The sequence below is a fragment of the Oncorhynchus masou genome, chromosome 19 (assembly GCF_036934945.1).
Source record: "Oncorhynchus masou masou isolate Uvic2021 chromosome 19, UVic_Omas_1.1, whole genome shotgun sequence".
NCBI lineage: Eukaryota > Metazoa > Chordata > Actinopteri > Salmoniformes > Salmonidae > Oncorhynchus > Oncorhynchus masou.
In genome coordinates this window covers 6195101-6215835 of record NC_088230.1, presented here as the reverse complement: position 1 = coordinate 6215835, position 20735 = coordinate 6195101, and the positions used below count along the sequence as shown (strand labels likewise).

The 20735-nt window shown below is 42.6% G+C and overlaps 1 protein-coding gene across 1 annotated transcript in view; it reads right to left on the bottom strand.

The window, feature by feature from the left end:
• The window catches only part of LOC135505510 (syntaxin-binding protein 5-like), a 135115-nt gene that overhangs the window by 1398 nt on the left and 112982 nt on the right, over positions 1-20735 (bottom strand). Inside the window, exons 8-12 of the mRNA XM_064924585.1 lie at positions 7989-8112; positions 6842-6920; positions 6315-6469; positions 3065-3137; positions 2593-2740 (exon numbers count right to left, since the gene is read on the bottom strand). Of these exons, the coding sequence (XP_064780657.1) occupies positions 2593-2740; positions 3065-3137; positions 6315-6469; positions 6842-6920; positions 7989-8112 (579 nt within the window). The remainder of the gene's footprint in view (positions 1-2592; positions 2741-3064; positions 3138-6314; positions 6470-6841; positions 6921-7988; positions 8113-20735) is intronic.

Here is a 20735-nt window from a genome sequence, read left to right as displayed (position 1 = left end):
GCAAACCAGATGAGATGGCGTATCGCTGCAGAATGTTGTGGTAGCCATGCTAGTTAAGTGTGCCTTGAATTCTAAATAAATCACTGACAGTGTCACCAGCAAAACACCCCACACCATCACACCTCCTACATGCCTCACAGTGGGAACCACACATTTGGAGATCATTCGTTCACCTACTCTGGGTCTCACAAAGACACGGCAGTTGGAGCCAAAAATCTCAAGGACAGATTTCCACCAGTCTAATGTCCATTGCTCATGTTTCTTGGCCCAAGAAAGTGTCTTCTTATTATTGGTGTCCTTTAGTAGTGCTTTCTTTGCAGCAATTTGACCATGAAGGCCAGATTTACCGTGAAGGCCTGAACAGTTGATGTTGAGATGTGTCTGTTACTTGAACTCAGTAAAGCATTTATTTGGGCTACAATCTGAGGTGCAGTTAACTATAATGAACTTATCCTCTGCAGCAGAGGTAACTCTGGGTGGGTTTTCCTTTCCTGTGGCGGTCCTCATGAGAGCCAGTTTCATCGTAGCGCTTGATGGTTTTTGCGACTGCACTTGACGAAAATGTTTTGAAATGTTCCGCATTGACTGACCTTCATGTCTTAAAATAATGATGGACTGTCGTTTCTCTTTGCTCATTTGAGCTGTTCTTGCCATAATATGGACTTAGTCTGTTACCAAATAGGGCTATCTTCTGTATACCACCCCGAACACAACTGATTGGCTCAAACGCATGAAGGAAATACATTCTTCAAATTATCTTTTAACAAGGCACACCTGTTAATTGAAATGCATTCCAGGTGACAACCTCATGAAGCTGGTTGAGAGAATGCCAAGAGTGTGCAAAGCTGTCACTAAGGCAAAGGGTGGCTAATTTGAAGAATCTCAAATACAAAATATATTTTGATTTGTGTAACACTTTTTGGTTACTACATGATTCCATGTGTTTTTTCGTAGTTTTGATGTCTTCACTATTATTCTACAAGATAGAAAATAATACAAATAAAGAAAAACCCTGGAATGAGTAGATCTGTCCAAACTTTTGACTGTTACTGTATAAGGAATCAGTGAGAAGATCATTTCAGATACAAGCTAGCTTTCCTACACAAACTATATAAAACATTATGAGAGCATTGGAATGAGACAGGAGGGAAGCAAAAGGAGGGAGACAAATGCCTTCTCTTAGCTACAGCCTGGGCTGATGGGATGTCATTTTGTCTGAGAGATAGAGGGAGAGGGAACCTTTACCACGGTGACAGACGCAGTCGAGGAAAGGGATGAGTAATGCTTAGGTCCTTGTGTGTGAGTGTGTGTGTGTGTGTGTGTGTGTGTGTGTGTGTGTGTGTGTGTGTGTGTGTGTGTGCGTGTGTGTATGTGTCTGAGAGTTTGAATGTGTTTTATACATTGTTTTAAATGCAGTAGCACATACAAAGGTCCGTGGTATGACTCAACATTCCCACCGCTACCCCTTAACAAACAGCAGAAAGAAACAGGGAAGGAGAGAAGGGGATGGAGGGAGGAGAGGGTCAGGACATGGTGACATTTCCAACAGCGGGGGAGAATATAACACGAATACAATGACATTAAAAGTGGCAGAACAGCGATACTGTAGGATAGAGAGTAAAATAAAGATAGGATTAAAAAAATGTAGGATAAATGAATGGATAAATCCATACATTTGAAAAGAAAAACAGTCAGGAGATAGGATTGGAATGTAGAATATAATGGGATAGATTATATACTGTATAACTTTTAACGTAAACAATGATGGGATATGATGGTATAGCACATAACACAGTACTGAACATTAGGTAGGGCCCAGTCAAGGCCGGCCCTGGGCATAAGCGACATAAGCTGACACTTAAGGCTTCCGGCTGCTTAGGGGGTCCACAACCCAATTATTATTTTAAAAAGGAGGAACTCAGCAGGGGTCTCAATTTACTGATGAGAGTTAGATAGTGTAAATGTTAGTAGTGCTTCAGCATTATTCCTCTTGTAATGTCAGTCACTGATTGGTAAGTTAGTCTAGCCAGCTATCGACACCCTGTAATAATCATGGCGGAATTACTGACCAGGCCCTTTGTGCCAAGGGGCCCTGACCTCCAGGGGGCTCCCATTGATTGTGTTAGTCACTCGCACTCAGCTATCATAATGAGCATAAGTCATCGCAAAATGTGTGGAATTGCAGAAAATTTGCTTTAAAACTTCACATTTTCTCTCCACCCAATGACAACATTTGTAGAACTGTAGGAAATTAGCTTAAAAACTGCAAAATGCTCTGTCCGCCCCATGGCACAATGAGTAGAATTGCATTAAATTAGTTTTAAAACTGCAAAAAATAAATCTCCGCCCCATGACAAAATGTGTAGAATGGACAAAAATGTGATTTAAAACCACAGCATTTTTTCTACGCCTCATGGCACAAATGTGTAGAATTGCAAGAAATTAAATGTATTTTTATTTTTAAATCTCCTTTGTCAAGAGGGGGACAACTAAAATGTTTTACCCGTTAGGTGGGGGACCCCACCTATTGCTTAGGGCCGGCCCTGTGCCCTGTAGCCGAGAGGGTGTAGTATAGAGATGTGTGTCCCGTACCTTTTTGCTGTAGCCCTGTCGCTTCTGTCTGGAGCCAACAGAGTAAAGTGCGGGTATGAGGTCCACAGGGCAGTCAGCATAGTACTCACAGCAGGTCACAGGAGACTCGTGGATGGTCAGTGGATAGGGGTTCTCGAATATGGGGTAACTGGGAGAGGGGAAATGTTGACCCAATAGTTTTTTTCAGGACAGAGTTACATTTAGCTCACAGTTTTAGTCCCTATGATGCTAGGCCATGTACAAATCATAGAAACTGTAAGAGACGCACGCAACAGAATGGAAATGAATGAAAGTACAGAATCGAACAAGTATACTTCCTGTTTGTGACATAGTTATAACAGTATGTAGGCGGTAATAACTGTTGTATTTTAAATGAAGAGGAGCATTCAGGACGTCTGAATAATACAGTATCTACAAGTACATCCTTTATGTTGGCAGCATGTTCCGTCTGTTAACATGTGTTCAGACGTACCCATTCTGTGCAAGGTCAATCACCACTAAATCCTTTTCTAGGAGGACCACAACAGCATAAGGTTCCTGAAAATCTGCACAGAAAACAAACAAACTAAATTAAAGATGGAGGTCTTTCATCATCACAATGCACTATAGGTAGTGTATATTCACTGGAAATCTGCTCCTCTTCAAGAAGTAGACAAAATCAGCTTGGGGCTTGGTACCATAGGGATATATAGTAGCATTTAGATTGCATATCAATATCATACTTACAATGAGTTTAGATGTTTAGATGATTATGGAACACCATTTGGCTAAATAAAGCTTTGGATGAAGATGAACTGAATTGAGGAACATGAGAGAATATGTCAGACCTGAAATGCCTATCATGTACATAACACAGAACAATAGCAGTATGTTATTGGAGGTGGTTGGATGAAAATGCGTTTTTCTTTTGTTAGCGTCTGAGTGAGCAAGAGGTGGATGTGTGTGTGTGTGTGTTTGTGTGTGTGTGTTAGTGTGGGTGCATGCGTGCGCGTGTGTGTGCAGAGAGAACAGTGTGTGTGCTGGAAGCCTTGAACATGTATTCAGTGTCTTCACTTCCGGGTCAGTACAGCGACAGGCTGTACGTCCCCATAGAAACACATTGTAAACCAGGGCAGCCACAACCTTGACAATCAATGTCCCTCTGCTCTGTCTCTCTCCAACTCCCTCTTGCCTTCTCTCACTATCTCCTTTTGTCTGTTTGAATGTTTCAGACATTCTCTAAGTGTTTCTCATTCTTTGGTGTCTGTCGCTATGTCTGTCGCTATGTCTGTCAGTCCATCTATGTCCAGCTGTCTGTGCTGTTTGCCTGCCCATCAATATCTGTTACTTTGTATATCTCTCTGTCATTGATCTGTCGCTGATCTTTCCATATGACCACACAAAAAGCCTAATTTCCATAATTGAATTTGTTCCCTTCCATATTCATCTCCTCCTCCCTGTCTCTTAACAGTAACAGCAGATTGAGCCACTAGTGGAGTAAATCAAAGTCCCAAAATCAGGTCGTTCACCATGGTCATCATCACGTAACCATCGTCAGATCGTTTGCTAATCCATTTCCTCGAGCCCCCACACCATCGCCAAACACGTCAGACACACTTCAAGCTAATGTACACACACTTTTTGAATGATTTGATTTGATTTGATTAGGATCTCTTTTCGTCCCCATTTGGACTAATCTTCCAAGAGTCCTTAACATTAAAATACAATTTATAATACAAACACACTTTCACATTTAACACACTATTACAAACATACATAATACACTAGCATAATGACCCAATAAATATTCAATCTATAAAAATATTGATTCTTCATCTACTATAGTCCCACAACATTTCTATTTACTATATTTAAATTGTTTTTAATAAATAATATTTAAACTTATATATTGAAAGGTTTCTAGTTTGCTCAGTTAATTTATTCCATTTCTTTATTGCTGTTCATCTTCATTTCTTTATGTTCTTTTGCCCATTTCTTTTTTTCTGTCTGGATAACGCATAGATGGTGGACAATCTATTCCTCGTATTTACGGAATGTCTGTCTCTTACCAACTGAATACCATTGTGAATAAAACTTGGCCGTTTTATATTATAAAATAAGAAAAGCATCTTTTTTCAATTATCTTGTCAATTGATGACCAACCAAGAATGAGCCACATCCACACGACTTAGCCCCATTTGCTGCGGTTAAGATACAATCACATCCTCTTTACACCCATTCACACATGCATAACGACAGTAAACTGCCTAGGGAGGATTATGTCATGACAGAGATTGAATAGTTTTGTGACTTGCTTTCATATAGTATGATTTAATCCAAGGATGAAGTCATTCCTTTAAATGTCATTGACACACGTTTCACCGTCTATCGTCTGAATACAGTATGTACAACCCTGGTCAAGCAGCATCCTAAAATCCAAGATTAGCCGACTGTACCATTTGAACCAGCAACTGACTGGAACATCAATCTTTTCCATCAACCCAAAACAACAAGCATCAAACCAGAATATAAATTATAACATCAAACCAATAGTTTGTTGTGAGAGACAACATAGTAGCTATTTCCACTGTAGTAAATATTTATCGCTATTATCCAACGCGATCTACAAGTTCCTTGCTCAAGGGCACATCTGCAGATTACCAATTTATCCCAGGGATTCAAACCAGCGACTTTAAGGTTACTGGCCCAATGCTCTTAACCGCTAGGGTACCTGCACCCAACACACTGCTTTCCGCCCTTGAAGGACACTTTGGCTGACGGCTGAAACTTCTCTACCACCCCTTAATCTGGGGCGAACCGATTGACAAAAAGTGCATTTAAATAAGGAAGCTGAAACCTCCAACCAACCTTAACCTAATTCATTTCTCAAGCCTTAATCAGAGGCTACCTGGAGCTATAGAGCAGGTAAAAATAACAGCTCCTCTCTGACCCAGACAACCAGACACTTCGGCACAAGATGTAGAACTCCATTCTCTTGAATAAGGTCTATACCCACCTCCACTCAAAGGGTCCCAATTAAACACACACGTCTTTATTAGCAAACAAAACCAAAACAAGACAACAAAGTCAACGCCTCTGTCACTACATAATGATCTTGAGAACAGAACATCCAAAATCATCACCATCAATGAAAACCCTTTCCCAAGGGATGTCATCTCACCAAGGACAGGGCTGTAATAACGCAAAAAGGTCACACGGCTGTTGTGAACCAGGGAGAAAATACAAACATAACATTCATTGTACTGTATATTGAATGCAGAACATAACCCTCCCCTGGGATGTCATATTCATCGCAGGAGCAACAGACACACACACACATACACACACTCACTCTTCGTTTGGAGCACAAATGGAAAATTCAACAGAAAGGTCAAATGTCAATGTTGAGAAAGGCGAGGACACAACGTATTATTAGTCCAACTGGAAACACAACAACAACGTTGTCAGTGTAGTTGCTAATTAAATTGATTCCCCTCATAAACACACTGCTGCATACTGGGATATTTGTAGATAATGATATAGCAAGCATACAAACACACACACACACACACACACAAACTGAGGTATACTGGGATATTTGTAGATAATGATATAGCAAGCATACAGACACACACACACACACACACACACACACACACACACACACACACACACACACACACACACACACACACACACACACACACACACACACACAAGTGCGCTTGCACAGGATGACTGACCGTTAGGGTATGGCGTCTCACAGAGCGTGAGGAAGTCTACGATGGGGTAATCCATTTCCAGCACGGCTGTACTCTTCCCATGCATCACCGTCAGACATGGCCGCCGACCCACCGTGTCATAAGACAGCCCTCCGGACAGGATCATAAATGGGTCTCTGTATAACACAAATAAACCACACACACGCACACAATAGACACACACACAGGAGACACATGAACACAAGGAAACAAGTCCACATTGAAGGCTATGCCATATTCATTCACCTATTCATTCACCTCTTCTAGCATGGTAGGCCTGTGTATGTGTGTGTGTGTGTGTGTGTGTGTGTGTGTGTGTGTGTGTGTGTGTGTGTGTGTGTGTGTGTGTGTGTGTGTGTGTGTGTGTGTGTCTGCGTGTCTGTGTGTGTCTGCGTGTCTGTGTGTGTGTGTGTGTGTGTGTGTGTGTGTGCGTGTGTGTGCGTGTGTCTGTGTGTGTGTGTGTGTGTGTGCGTGTGTGTGTGTGCGTCTGTGTCTGTGTGTATTATTACCCCAGTCTAGTGGTCTTGTACTCCACTTTGAGGATGGGTTTGCAAGGCTCTGGCTTCTTTCCATCCTTGGGCTGTTTTCCTGAAATAGAACACGGACAGACCACTTTAGCTTGTCACTTCCCTTCTTTATTCCCCTCCTGCTCTGTGCTTCTTTCCCTCTCTCCTCTTTCCCCTTGCTCTCTCTCTCTTCCCTCTTCTTCCACCCTTTTTCCCGGATGCTGCAGTAATACCCAGTGCAAGGCTGCGTGTGCGCCAGACTCAGGTCTATCCATCAGAGAGAGGGAAAGAGAGATAGATAGAATTTATACACAAATCTCTGTGCACAAAGACCAAATGAAGTAAACCTAAGAGTTAGTCAAATAAGTCTCCGCTATCGAGGAAGAATTTCATCATCATTTATTTGAATGATTTACAGTTGTTACCTAGCCTGAATTAAATTACTTAAAGGAATACTTTTTTAATTTCACATAAACCTGACACACACGTTTTCATAATTGTTCATTAAAAACTCAAGTGATTATGCATGCAGCAGTGGAAGAAAGAACTAATTAAAAGCAGTTCCAATGGAAGCCTTTCTGCATTACACCATACACAACAACAAAGAAACTGCACTTTCAAAAAGGGCTTCAAAGAGGTTTCTATTGCTTTCTCTCGCTCCCTTTCTCTTGTTTTCCTCTCTTTTACCTCTCTCTACGATTTCTCTCTGTCTCGCTTTATTTCTTATGTTGTGAAACTGCTTTGAAAGCTATGTGCGTGTGTGCGTGAAGGCTATGTGCGTGTGCGTGAAGGCTATGTGCGTGTTTGTATTTGGATATGTTTGTGTATGTATGTGTGTCAGTGTGTGTCAGTGTGTGTGAGTGGTGTGTATGTATATATATATATGTGTGTGTGTGTGTGTGTGTGTGTGTGTGTGTGTGTGTGTGTGTGTGTGTGTGTGTGTGTGTGTGTGTGTGTGTGTGTGTGTGTGTGTGGGGACAGACATCTAAGCGGAGGAAACATTTAACGAGGGAGTAAATTAAACCCTTGATCACTGGTTGAAAACCGGAGAAAAGTTATGAAGACAGGTTGCAAATTGAAATTAAATCGGGGGTGAAATGTGACAGCATGGTGTGAATGTGTATGTGTGTGTGTGTGTGTCCAACCTTACCGTGTGGGGTGATCGTCTGAAATGGCTTGCCCTGGCCCTTAATGTTCCATATGGTGAGCGTTCCGTCTGAGTGACTACAGATGAACTGCTTGCCCTCATGGTGCCAGGCAACCGAGTGGATCGCCTAGGAGACCACAAGAAGCAGGAAGTGAGGGACAGGAAGCAGGGTGTCAATTAATCAAAGTGGGACAACATTTGTACCAGGTACAGTTGAAATCGGAAGTTTACATACACTTAGATTGGAGTAATTATTAAAACTCGTTTTTCAACCACTCCACAAATTTCTTGTTAATAAACTATAGTTTTGGAAAGTCGGTTAGGACATCTACCTTGTGCATGACACAAGTCATTTTTCCAACAATTGTTTACAGATTATTTCACTTTACATGTTTTTATTTTTTTAATTTAACCTTTATTTAACCAGGTGGCCAGTTGAGAACAAGTTCTCATTTACAACTGCGACCTGGCCAAGATAAAGCAAAGCAATGCGCCAAAAACAACAAGACGGAGTTACACATAAACAAACGTACAGTCAATAACACAAAATAAAATAAAAATATAAAATCTATGTACAGTGTGTGCAAATGTAGAAGAGTAGGGAGGTAGGCAATAAATAGACCCTAGAGGTGAAATAATTACAATTTAGTATTAACACTGGAGTGGAAGATGTGCAGTTGAAAATGTGCAAGTAGAGATACTGGGGTGCAAAAGAGCAAGAGGATAAGTAATAATATGGGGATGAGGTAGTCGGGTGTGCTATTTACAGATTGGCTGTGTACAGGTACAGTGATCGGTAAACTGTTCTGACAGCTGATGCTTAAAGTTAGAGAGGGAGATATGACTCCAGCTTCAGAGATTTTTTCAATTTGTTCCAGTCACTGGCAGCAGAGAACTGGAAAGAAAGGCGGCCAAGTAAGTGTTGGTTTTGGGGATGACCAGTGCAATATACCTGATGGAGCACGTGCTACTGGTGGGTGCTGCTATGGTGACCAGTGAGCTGAGTCAAAGGGGTGCTTTACCTAGCAATGACTTAAAGATTACCTGGAGCCAGTGGGTTTGGCGACGGATATATAGTGAGGACCAGCCAACGAGAGCATAGAGGTTGCAGTGGTGGGTAGTATATGGGGCTTCGGATCGGTAAGATAGTCAGTTTTACAAGGGTATGTTTGGCGGCAAGAGAGGAGGAGGCTTTGTTGCAAAATAGGAAGCCGATTCTAGATCTAATTTTGGATTGGAGATGCTTAATGAGTCTGGAAGGAGAGTTTACAGTCTAACCAGACACCTAGGTATTTGTAGTTGTCCACATATTCTAGGTCAGAACCATCCAGAGTAGTGATGCTAGTCGGGCGGGAGGGTGTGGGCAGCAATTGATTGAAGAGCATGCACTTTGTTTTACTAGCATTTAAAAGCAGTTGCAGACCACGGGAGATGTGTGGTATGGCGTTGAAGCCCGTTTGGAGGTTTGTTAGCACAGTGTTCAAAGAAGGGCCAGATGTATACAGAATGGTGTCGTCTGCATAGAGGTGGATCAAAGAATAATCCACAGCAAGAGCCACATCATTGATATATGCAGAGAAAAGAGTCGGCCTGAGTACTGAACTCCGTCTGAGAAGTAGTTGGTGAACCAGGTGAGGCCGTCATTTGAGAAGGCTATTGAGTCTGCTGATAAAAATGCGGAGATTGACAGAGTCGAAAGCCTTGGCCAGGTCGATGAAGACGGCTGCACAGTTATGTCTTTTATCGATGGCGGTTATCATATCGTTTAGGACCTTGAGTGTGGCTGAGGTACACCCATGACCAGATCGGAAACCAGATTGCATAGTGGAGAAGGTGGGATTCGAAATGGTCGGTGATCTGTTTATTAACTTGGCTTTCGAAGATTTTAGAAAGGCAGGGCAGGATGAATAATGGTCTATAACAGTTTGGGTCTAAGGTGTCTCCCCCTTCAAAGAAGGGGATGACTGCGGCAGCTTTCCAAACTTTGGGGATCGCAGACGATACGAAAGAGAGGTTGAATAGGCTAGTAATAGGGGTTGCAACAATTTTGGTGGATCATTTTAGAAAGAGAGGGTCCAGATTGTCTAGCCCAGCTGATTTGTAGGGATCCCAATTGTGAAGCTCTTTCAGAACATCAGTTGTTTGGATTTGGGTGAACAAGAAGTGGGGGGGGGGGGTCTGTGGGGGGCGCTGAGGTGTTGGCCGGGGTAGGTGGAAAGCATGGCCAGCCGTGAAAAATGAAATGCTTTTTTGAATGGGGCATGCTTAATTAATATGGAGAGGAAAGCACTTTTGAAGAGCAACCAGGCATCCTCTACTGATGGGATGAGGTCAATATCCTTCCAGGGTACCCGGGCCAGGTCGGTAAGAAAGGCCAGCTCGCTGAAGTGTTTTAGGGAGCATTTGACAGTGATGAGGGGTGGTTGTTCGACCGCGGACCCATTACGCACGCAGACAAAGAGGCAGTGATCACTGAGATCCAGGTTGAAGACAGCAGAGGTGTATTTAGAGGGCAAGTTGGTCAAGATGTTAGCTAAGAGGGTGCCCATGGTTACGGATTTTGGGTTGTACCTGGTAGGTTCCTTGATAATTTGTGTGAGATTGAGGGCATCTTGCTTAGATTGTAGGAAGGCCGGGGTGTTAAGCATATCCCAGTTTAGTTCACCTAACAGTACGAACTCTGAAGATAGATGGGGGCAATCAATTCACATATGATGTCCAGGGCACAGCTGGGGGCTGAAGGGGGTCTATAACAAGCGGCAACGGTGGAATTTTAAAAGAAGAAGCTTGGATTGTTTGGGGACAGACCTGGATAGTATGACAGAACTTTGCAGGCTATCTCTGCAGTAGATTGCAACTCTGCCCACTTTGGCAGTTCTATCTTTTTTGGAAAATGTTACAGTTATGGATGGAAATTTCAGGATTTCTGGTGGCCTTCCTAAGCCAGGATTCCGACAGGGCTAGGACATCCGGGTTGGTGGAGTGTGCTAAAGCAGTGAATAAATTCAAACTTAGGGAGGAGGCTTCTAATGTTAACATGCATGAAACCAATGCTTTTACGCTTACAGAAGTCAACAAATGTGAGAGCCTGGGGAATGGTAGTTATGCTGGAGGATACAGGGCCTGGGTTAACCACTATATCATCAGAGGAACAGAGGAGGAGTAGGATAAGAGTACGGCTAAAGGCTAAAATAACTGGTTGTCAAGTGCGTTCGGAACAGAGAGTAAAGGGGGCAGGTTTCTGGGCACGGAAGGATAGATTCAAGGCATAATGTACAGACAAGGGTATGGTAGGATGTGAGTACAGTGGAGGTAAGCCTAAGCATTGAGTGACGAAGAGAGAGGTGGGGGGGGGAGTGGAACAACCGGGCTAGGCATATTGAGTGAAACAGTGAAATAAATTAATAACAAAAATAGCAATAGACAAGGCATATTGACATTAGGGAGAGGCATGTGTAGCCAAGTAATCATAGGGTCCAGTGAGTATCTAGGCAAGCTGGAGGCATGGAGATTCAGACAGACAGCAGGCCGGGGGTATTGAAGCCCAGGGATTATCTGATCGACTTCTTCGGCTAGCCGGGAGATGGGCCTAGCTTGAGGCTAACTCCAGGCTAACTGGTGCTTGCTTCAGGACAGAAACCCCCTCGGACGGTTACATTGGTAGACCAGTCTTGATGGATGGGCGGGGCTCCAGGTCGGCAGCAAAGGGTCCAGGCCAATTGGCAAAAGAGGTAATTGAATCCCAGGAATTGCTTGATAAATCTCTTCAGCTAGCGGAAGATGGGCCGTGATTCGAGGCTAGTTCCAGGCTAACTGGTGCTTGCTTCGGGACAGAGACGTTAGCCAGGAGTAGCCAGGATATCAGCTAGCTAACTCGATAATCCGGAGTAAAGGTTCAGAGCTTGTGGTAGGAATCTGGAGATATGGTGGAGAAAAGCAGTCAAATATGCTCTGGGTTGATATCGCACTGTGCAGGCTGGCAGGAGTTGACCGGGCTGAAGCTGGCAGATGTCCCTGTTAACGGTGATGGCTAACTAGCAGTGGCTAACTGACTACAAGCAAGTAGCTAGTTAGCTGGCTAGCTTCTGAAGAGGGTTACGATTCTAAAGTATAAAACATATCAGATCCATAAAGCATTGGGTGAGAAGGGTTGCAGGAGAGTATGTTCAGTCCGTAGATGGAAAAATTTGATTAAAAATATATACGAAGAAATAAACAATATATACGCCATCACTGCTACGCCATCACAATTCCAGTTGGTCAGAAGTTTACATACACTAAGTTTACTGTACCTTTAAATAGCTAGGAAAATTCCAGAAACTGGTGTCATGGCTTTAGAAGCTTCTGATGTCAATTGGAGGTGTACCTGTGGATGTATTGCAAGGCCAACCTTCAAACTCGGTGCCTTTTACTTGTTCTGTCTCCTAGAGATGAACATATTTTGGTGCGAAAAGTGAAAATCAATCCCAGAAAAACAGCAAAGGACCTTGTGAAGATGCTGGAGGAAACAGATACAAAAGTATCTAAATCCAAAGTCAAACGAGTCCTATATCGACATAACCTGATAGGCCGCTCAGCAAGGAAGACGCCACTGCTCCAAAACCACCATAAAAATCCAGACTACGGTTTGCAACTGCACATGGGGACAAATATTGTACGAGTTCGAGAAATGTCCTCTGGCGGATGAAACATAAATAGAACTGTTTGGCCATAATGACCATCATTATGTTTGGAGAAAAAAGGGGGAGGCTTGCAAGTCGAAAAACACCATCCCAACCGTGAAGCACAGGGGTGGCAGCATCATGTTGATGGGGTGCTTTGCTGCAGGAGGGACTGGCGCACTTCACAGAATAGATGGCATCATGAAGCAGGAAAATTAGGTGGATATATTGAAGCAACATCTCAAGACATCAGTCAAGAAGTTAAAGCTTAGTCGCAAATGGGTCTTCCAAATGGACAATACCCCCAAGCATACTTCCAAAGTTCTGGCAAAATGGCTAAAGGACAACAAAGTCAAGGTATTGGAGTGGCCATAACAAAGCCCTGACCTCTACCCTATAGAAAATGTGTGAGCAGAACTAAAAAAGTGTGTGTGAGCAAGGAGGCCTACAAACCTGACTCAGTTACACCAGCTCTGTCTGGAGGAATGGACCAAAAGTCACCCAACTTATTGTGGGAAGCTTGTGGAATTTATAGGCAATGCTACCAAATACTAATTGAGTGTATGTAAACTTCTGACCCACTGGGAATGTGATGAAAGAAATAAAAGCTGAAATAAATCATTCTCTCTACTATTATTCTGACATTTCACATTCTTAAAATAAAATGGTGATCCCAACTGACCTAAGACAGGGAATTTTTACGAAGATTAAATGTCAGGAATTGTGACAAACTGTATTTGGCTAAGGTGTATAAATGTAAATGTATTTGGCTGAGGTGTATTTGGCTAAGGTAAACATCCAACTTCAACTGTATAGTTGTACCTCTCACACACATATATGTATAGGGTTACTCCTATGGACATACGGTGAGTTCACATATGACTATTACACCCACCCCTTAGTTTGGATTACACTCGTTCAGCAGATGGCTATTGTTGAATAAGAGTAGGGAAGAGCTGTAAGGCAGAATTTATACGTGGTTACATCATGAACATCCCAGGAACATGATAACATTATCTTTCAACCACCTGTGTAGCATGCACTATAAATGAATTGTCCTTCGTGATGCATTGTGGACTTACAGTATAAGCATTCATAACAGATCATTTCTAAGTGCCTATATACAATCACAACACACACAGGTGGTTCAAAGGTGGTTTCAAAGGTGGTTCAAATGTACTACAGTGACGATGTTAACCCCATTGAATCGAGAGAGAAAAGGGCAAGGTCAAGAGAGATGAAAGGAACAAGACATAGGTTGACACTAGAAGAGAAGTGGGAGAGAGAGAGAGAGAGAAACATACAGAGATAGAGAGAGATACAGAGAGAAGAGAGGCAGATAGAGAAATGCACAGAGAGAGAATGCAAGAAACAGAAAGAGATACAGAGAGGCAGAGATAAGAGTGTAAAACAGACGGACAGGCATCTGGATGGGAGTAGAGTGGAATTATGATGGGGTGGCTTGAAATTGAAGTCTCATTATTTAGCAATTAAGAATGCTCTTCCTCTGCTTTGCATAATCCATGCAACTTTGTTTCTATTTTGGAAAGGCAGGAAGTGATTTAGCAAACGACAACAAATCAATGAAATGGCTGCTACATCATTATGTAGGCACTCCGGAAAGGTCAGACCGGCTTACTTCTGTCTTACTGCTTGCTCATTATTAAAACGGATGTACACACACACACACACACACACACACACACACACACACACACACACACACACACACACACACACACACACACACACACACACACACACACACACACACACACACACACACACACACACACACACACACACACACACACACCAATATTTAGATATTTATAAAACATTTCTCAACTCAATAATTTTAAGGTGAATGTCTCAAAAGCACATCTAACCAGACTAGTCAATTCAACAGGTTATGGAAATATATCAGTGCATTGTTCAGTTTGACAGCCCTACAAAAGCAGAAACAATATGCTGAGGTTAATTTGACAATGAGCAGGTAATTGAACCACATTGCAGTCATCATATCATACAATAATAATAAAATAAAATACTAATTTCATGATTGATTACATTATGCTCCTCTCAGAGAATGGTCTTTTGGGATGAGACAGTGACACATATTCTATACTATACTATACTAATTAATATAGTGATTTTGAGGGTGTAGAATACTTAAGCAATAAGGTGGTTGCGGCGTGCTTTAGAACAGCCCTTAGCCGTGGTATTTTGGCCGTATACCACAAACCCCCGAGGTGCCTTATCGCTATTATAAACTGGTTACCAACGTAATTAGAGCAGGATAAACAAATGTTCCGTCATACCCGTGGTATACCATGGCTGTCAGCCAATTAGCATTCAAGGCTCGCACCACCCAGTTCATAATGTTTTATTTATTGTAGTGTTCTTGCAGACTTTAGTATACTGTAGCATTTACTGTAGTGTTTTTGCAGACTTTAGTATACTGTAGCATTTACTGTAGTGTTTTTGCAGACTTTAGTATACTGTAGCATTTACTGTAGTGTTTTTGCAGACATTACTGTAGTATTTTCTATAGTTTTTCATTTAGCTAATTTTCCATAACCTGTAGGTACTGTAGGTAGGTACTGTAGGTATGTAGGTAGGTAGGTAGGTAGGTAGGTAGGTAGGTAGGTAGGTAGGTAGGTAGGTAGGTAGGTAGGTAGGTAGGACTGGGGTCTGTACAAATAGTTCAGCACTTCTGATCTTTTCTATAGCCTGTATAAAACACAATATGATTATACTTGGCATGTAGGTTTCTCACTATGGGTGGCACAAATTGGGATATGGGGGAGGGGAATGGCCAGGGTACACACTGTGGTATTTACTATTGTTCAAAAAGTGTAGTGTTCTTGCAGACTTTAGTGTTTACTACAGTATTCTACAACATTCTATAGTAAGTACTACACATGATCAAGGGATACTACAGTGTGTAGTATAGTATTCTACAGTAAGGGTGCCAATAATTATGGACCTGACTGCAGAGTGAGAATTACGGGGGGCCCAGGGGTGTCTCAGACCCCCTGAATGACACGAGTCCCCCTAAATGCAACAAAGTCAAGTGTTTAAATTGAACCATTCTCCTATTTGTTTAAAATGCAATTTGTACTGTGATAAATATTCAAATAAATCTTATTCCAAATTTTTAAAAACACAAGTTTTCTTGCACCTTATTTTGTGGAACAATCGTCAAAATGTTCTTAGTTTTGATGTGTTGATGCCAAACCCTGACACAAAATAAGGTGCAAGAAAACGAAAAGCTGATTTGCCTAACTTTGTAGAGACAAAGGGAATTTTCCAGAGTTAACCATCCTTGAGACTGGGTGTGGTAACTCACAAGTCTAAAGTTTAGTAATCATGTTAGGTAGAGTGGAACTATTTGTAAAAGGGCTTTATAAATGAGAACTATAAATACGTGACATCAAAGAGGGCCAACCAACTTTCTGGTAGAGGATGTACAAAAAAGTACAAAAATTGTCGCCCGTTATAAGGTGCAGTGCGTTATGATGAACTGCAACTAACGGCTTTAATGACGTGGCAGTTGCACTCATATACAGTGCATTAGGAAAGCATTCCCTTGACCTTTTCCACATGTTGTTAGATTACAGCCTTATTCTAAAATGTATTAAATAAATGTTTTCCATCACCAATCGAAACAGAAAACCGCATCATGAGGAAGCAAAACCAGTTTAAAAAAAAACATTTTTGCAAATGTATTAAAAAAAAAACAGAAATGCCTTATTTATATAAGTATTCAGACCCTTTGCTATGACACTCGAAATTGAGCTCAGGTGTATCCTGTTTCCATTGATCATCCTTGAGCTGTTTCTACAACTTGATTGGAGTCCAACTATGGTAAATTCAATTGATTGGACATGATTAGTAAAGACACACACCTGTCAATATAAGGTCCCACAGTTGACAGTGCATTTCAGAGCATAAACCAAGCCATGGGGTCAAAGGAATTGTCCGCACAGCTCCGAGACAGGATTGTGTCGAGGCACAAATTTGGGGAAGGGTACCAATGGCCATAGCATTGAAGGTCCTCAAGAAAGCAGTGGCCTCCACCATTCTTTTAATTTAATTGTACCTTTATTTAACTAGGCAAGTCAGTTAAGAACAAATTCTTATTTTCAATGACGGCCTGGGAACAGTGGGTTAACTGCCTTGTTCAGGGGCAGAATGACAGATTTTTACCTTTTCAGCTCTGGGATTAAATGTTGCAACCTTTCGGTTACTAGTCCAAAGCTCTAACCACTAGGATACCTGCGCCCCCAAACTTCGGGGAAGAAGTTTGGAACCACCAAGACTCTGCCTGGCCAAACGGAGCAATCGGGGGAGAAGGGCCTTGGTCAGGGAGGTGACCAAGAACCTGATGGTCACTCTGAAAGAGCTGCAGAGTTCCTCTGTGCAGATGGGGGAACCTTCCAGAAGGACAACCATCTCTGCAGCACTCCACCAATCAGGCCTTTATGGTAGAGTGGACAGGCGGAAGTCACTCCTCAGTAAAAGGTATATCACAAACCGCTTGGAGATTGCCAAGCATCATGTCTGGAGAAAACAAGGCACCATCCCTACGTTGAAGCATGATGGTGGCAGCATCATGCCATCGGAACGTTTTTCACAGCACGGACTGAGAGACTAGTCTGGATCGAGGGAAATATGATCGGAGCAAACTACTGAGAGATCCTTGAAGAAATCCTGCTCCAGAGCACTGGGGCAAAGGTTCACTTTCCAACAGGACAACGACCCTAAGCACACAACCATGACAACGCAGGAGTGGCTTCGGGATAAGTCTCTGAATGTCCTTGAGTGGCCCAGCCAGAGTCCAGACTTGAACCCAATCGAGCATGTCTGGAGAGACCTGAAAATTGCTGTGCAGCAACGCTCCCCATCCAACCTGATAGAGCATGAGAGGATCTGCAGAGAAGAATCGGAGAAACTCCAAATACAGGTGTGCCAAGCTTATAGCGTCATACCAAGAAGACTCGAGGCTGTAATTGCTGCCAAAGGTGCTTCAACAAAGTACTGCGTAAAGGGTCTGAATACTTATGTAAATGTGATTTTAAAATGTTCAGTACATTTGCAAAAATGTCTAAAAACAGTTTTTTGCTTTGTCATTATGGGTATTGTGTGTAGATTGATGAGTGATTTAAAAGCATGTTTTTTAGAATAATTGATTAACAAAATGTGGAAAAGGTAGAGGTGTCTGAATACTTACGCTGTAGATGCGCTGTAGGTGAATACGAATGCACTGTAGATGATGTCACCATAGTCTAGTACCGATAGGAACGTTGACCGAATATTCTACTTCTAGGCAGGACCGATTTCTATAGAAGAAGCCCATTTTTATTCTCAGCTTCTTAACTCATCAGTATGCTTTTTAAAAGACAGTTTTTCATCTATCCTGAGGCCCAGATATTTGTACGCAGGGACACAATCAATATGGACACCGTCCATATGCTTAAATCAGAGTGATTTGTATGTCCTCTAGAGAACAACATATCCTTAGTTTTACCTACATTCAATACTCATTTCAGGTCAATTAAGATTTTCGGTAAAACTATGAAGGCAGACTGTAATTCAGATATAGCCTGGTCAACTGTGAGAGCAATAGCATACAAAACAATTAAAGTGCAGGTTACAGTTTTTTACAGGCAAGTTGATATTGTTAATGTAAATGTGACCCGATTCAGGAAACTAGGTGTATGTCGTAAGACACGCTTCACATGAGAGCCGTTTGAAAGTACATTCTTTTTTAAATTCAAAATGCGTTTTTTTTGGCAGAAATGCCTTCTTGAACATGTGAATTTTCATGTGCCTAAATAACAAACTTGTATACCATCTGTAAATGTTGGTTAAGCCACAGAAAAAGTTGGCAACTTTTCCACTAGCCATGATTGGCTGAGATAATGAGAGAGGAGAAAGGATTGGTCTGCCATATTGAAGGTGTCTGTCTATTTGAGCTCATTAGTCACCGTTGGGAATCCTGTCCAACGTGCCTTTTTTAAAGTATTGTGTAGTTGAGCTGCAAGTGTTCCTCTCTATTTTCTGAGGGATCAAGTTTTGAGATCAATGGAAATAGAGTATGATAGCTAAAGAGATGGAGAAAACACTTGTCTCCGGATTACATCTTCAAACTAAGGGCAACTGCAGTATGGCATTTCTGACAGGGAGACGCGTCCATGATGCATGTTGATGTATACAGGTAAGATAATCTAGCGTTAGCTAGCTACATTTTCAGATATTACATGTCAGGATTTGGCCAGGGTTGTTCCGGTTTTTGTTCACTAGATGCCCCCATTGTGCTTTTTGACCTTTTGCTTTCCCTTGATCCCCATTATTATTTGCACCTGTGCCTCGTTTTCCCTGATTGTATTTAAACCCTTAGTTTCCCTCAGTTCTTTGCTCTGTGTTTGTATGTTAGCACCCAGCCCTAGTATTCTGTGTACTCTTGTTGATCCCGGTGGACGCTCTTATGGAATTCTGTTTTTTGTTCTTGTTTATTTATTTTTGAGTATCTTTTGAGGCTTTTTATGCTTTACCTACCACCTTGTGGATTTACCTTTTTGTCTTGGAGGATTACCTTGTGGATTACCTTGTTCTTGTGGAATTCCTTTTGAGGTTGTGGAGTTACATGTTTTCCTGAAGGACTTCACTTTTTACTTTATTAAATACACCGTCTCAAGTACTGCTGTGTCTGCCTCATCTTCTGGGTTCTGCTGACTATTCGTGGCTCAGTTGGTTATTAATCATGTGTTTCGAGTCTTCGGCATTCCTCAAGATATGGTTTCTGACAGAGGTCCCCAGTTCGCCTCAAGGTTTTGGAAGGCCTTCTGCCAACTCATGGGAGCTTCTGCCAGTCTATCTTCAGGGTACCATCCGGAGTCCAACGGCCAAACAGAGAGGATGAATCAAGAGCTGGAAACCACCCTCCGATGTATGACTCGTAACAACCCGTCCACATGGTCGTCCTTTATTGTTTGGGCCGAATACGCGCACAACACCTTGCGCTCCTCCTCCACTGGTATGTCCGCGCACGAGTGTCAGTTTGGCTATGCCCCTCCATTGTTCCCGGACCAGGAGGCAGAAGTCAGAGTGCCTTCAGCCTTGAAGTTCGTCAGACGCTGTCGGCTTATGTGGAGGAAGACCCGTCTTAATCTTATGCGTTCCTCACAGAGGTACCAACAACAAGCCAACAGACGTCGCCGTCCCGGGCCTACCCTGCGCCCGGCCAGAGAGTCTGGCTCTCCACAAGAGACTTACCACTACGGGTGGAGTCTCGCAAGCTGTCCCAAAGATACATCGGTCCCTTTAAGGTTGCCAGGAGAGTTAACCCAGTTTCTTATCGCCTACACTTACCCAGATCCCTTAAGATTAATCCCACGTTTCACATTTCCTTATTAAAACCTGTTGTTTTTCTCCCCTTGTCCCGGCAGACAGACGTCCCCCTCCGCCTCGTGTCATTGGAGGCCAGCCGGCTTATACCGTCCATCGGATACTGGATTCCCGCCGGGTGCAGCGGTCCTGGCAGTATCTGGTGGACTGGGAAGGCTACGGTCCCGAGGAGCGCTCCTGGGTTCCTGCCAAAGACATACTGGACCCTGACCTCATTCGTCAGTTCAGGGCCCTCCACCCCGAGAGAGCTGGTAGGAACGTCAGGAGCCGTTCCTAGGGGGGATTCTGTCAGGATTTGGCCAGGGTTGTTCCGGTTTTTGGTCACTAGATGCCCCCATTGTGCTTTTTGACCTTTTGCTTTCCCTTGATCCCCATTATTATTTGCACCTGTGCCTCGTTTTCCCTGATTGTATTTAAACCCTTAGTTTCCCTCAGTTGTTTGCTCTGTGTTTGTATGTTAGCACCCAGCCCTAGTATTCTGTGTACTCTTGTTGATCCAGGTGGACGCTCTTGTGGAATTCTGTTTTTTGTTCTTGTTTATTTATTTTTGAGTATCTTTTGAGGCTTTTTATGCTTTACCTACCACCTTGTGGATTTACCTTTTTGTCTTGGAGGATTACCTTGTGGATTACCTTGTTCTTGTGGAATTCCTTTTGAGGTTGTGGAGTTACATGTT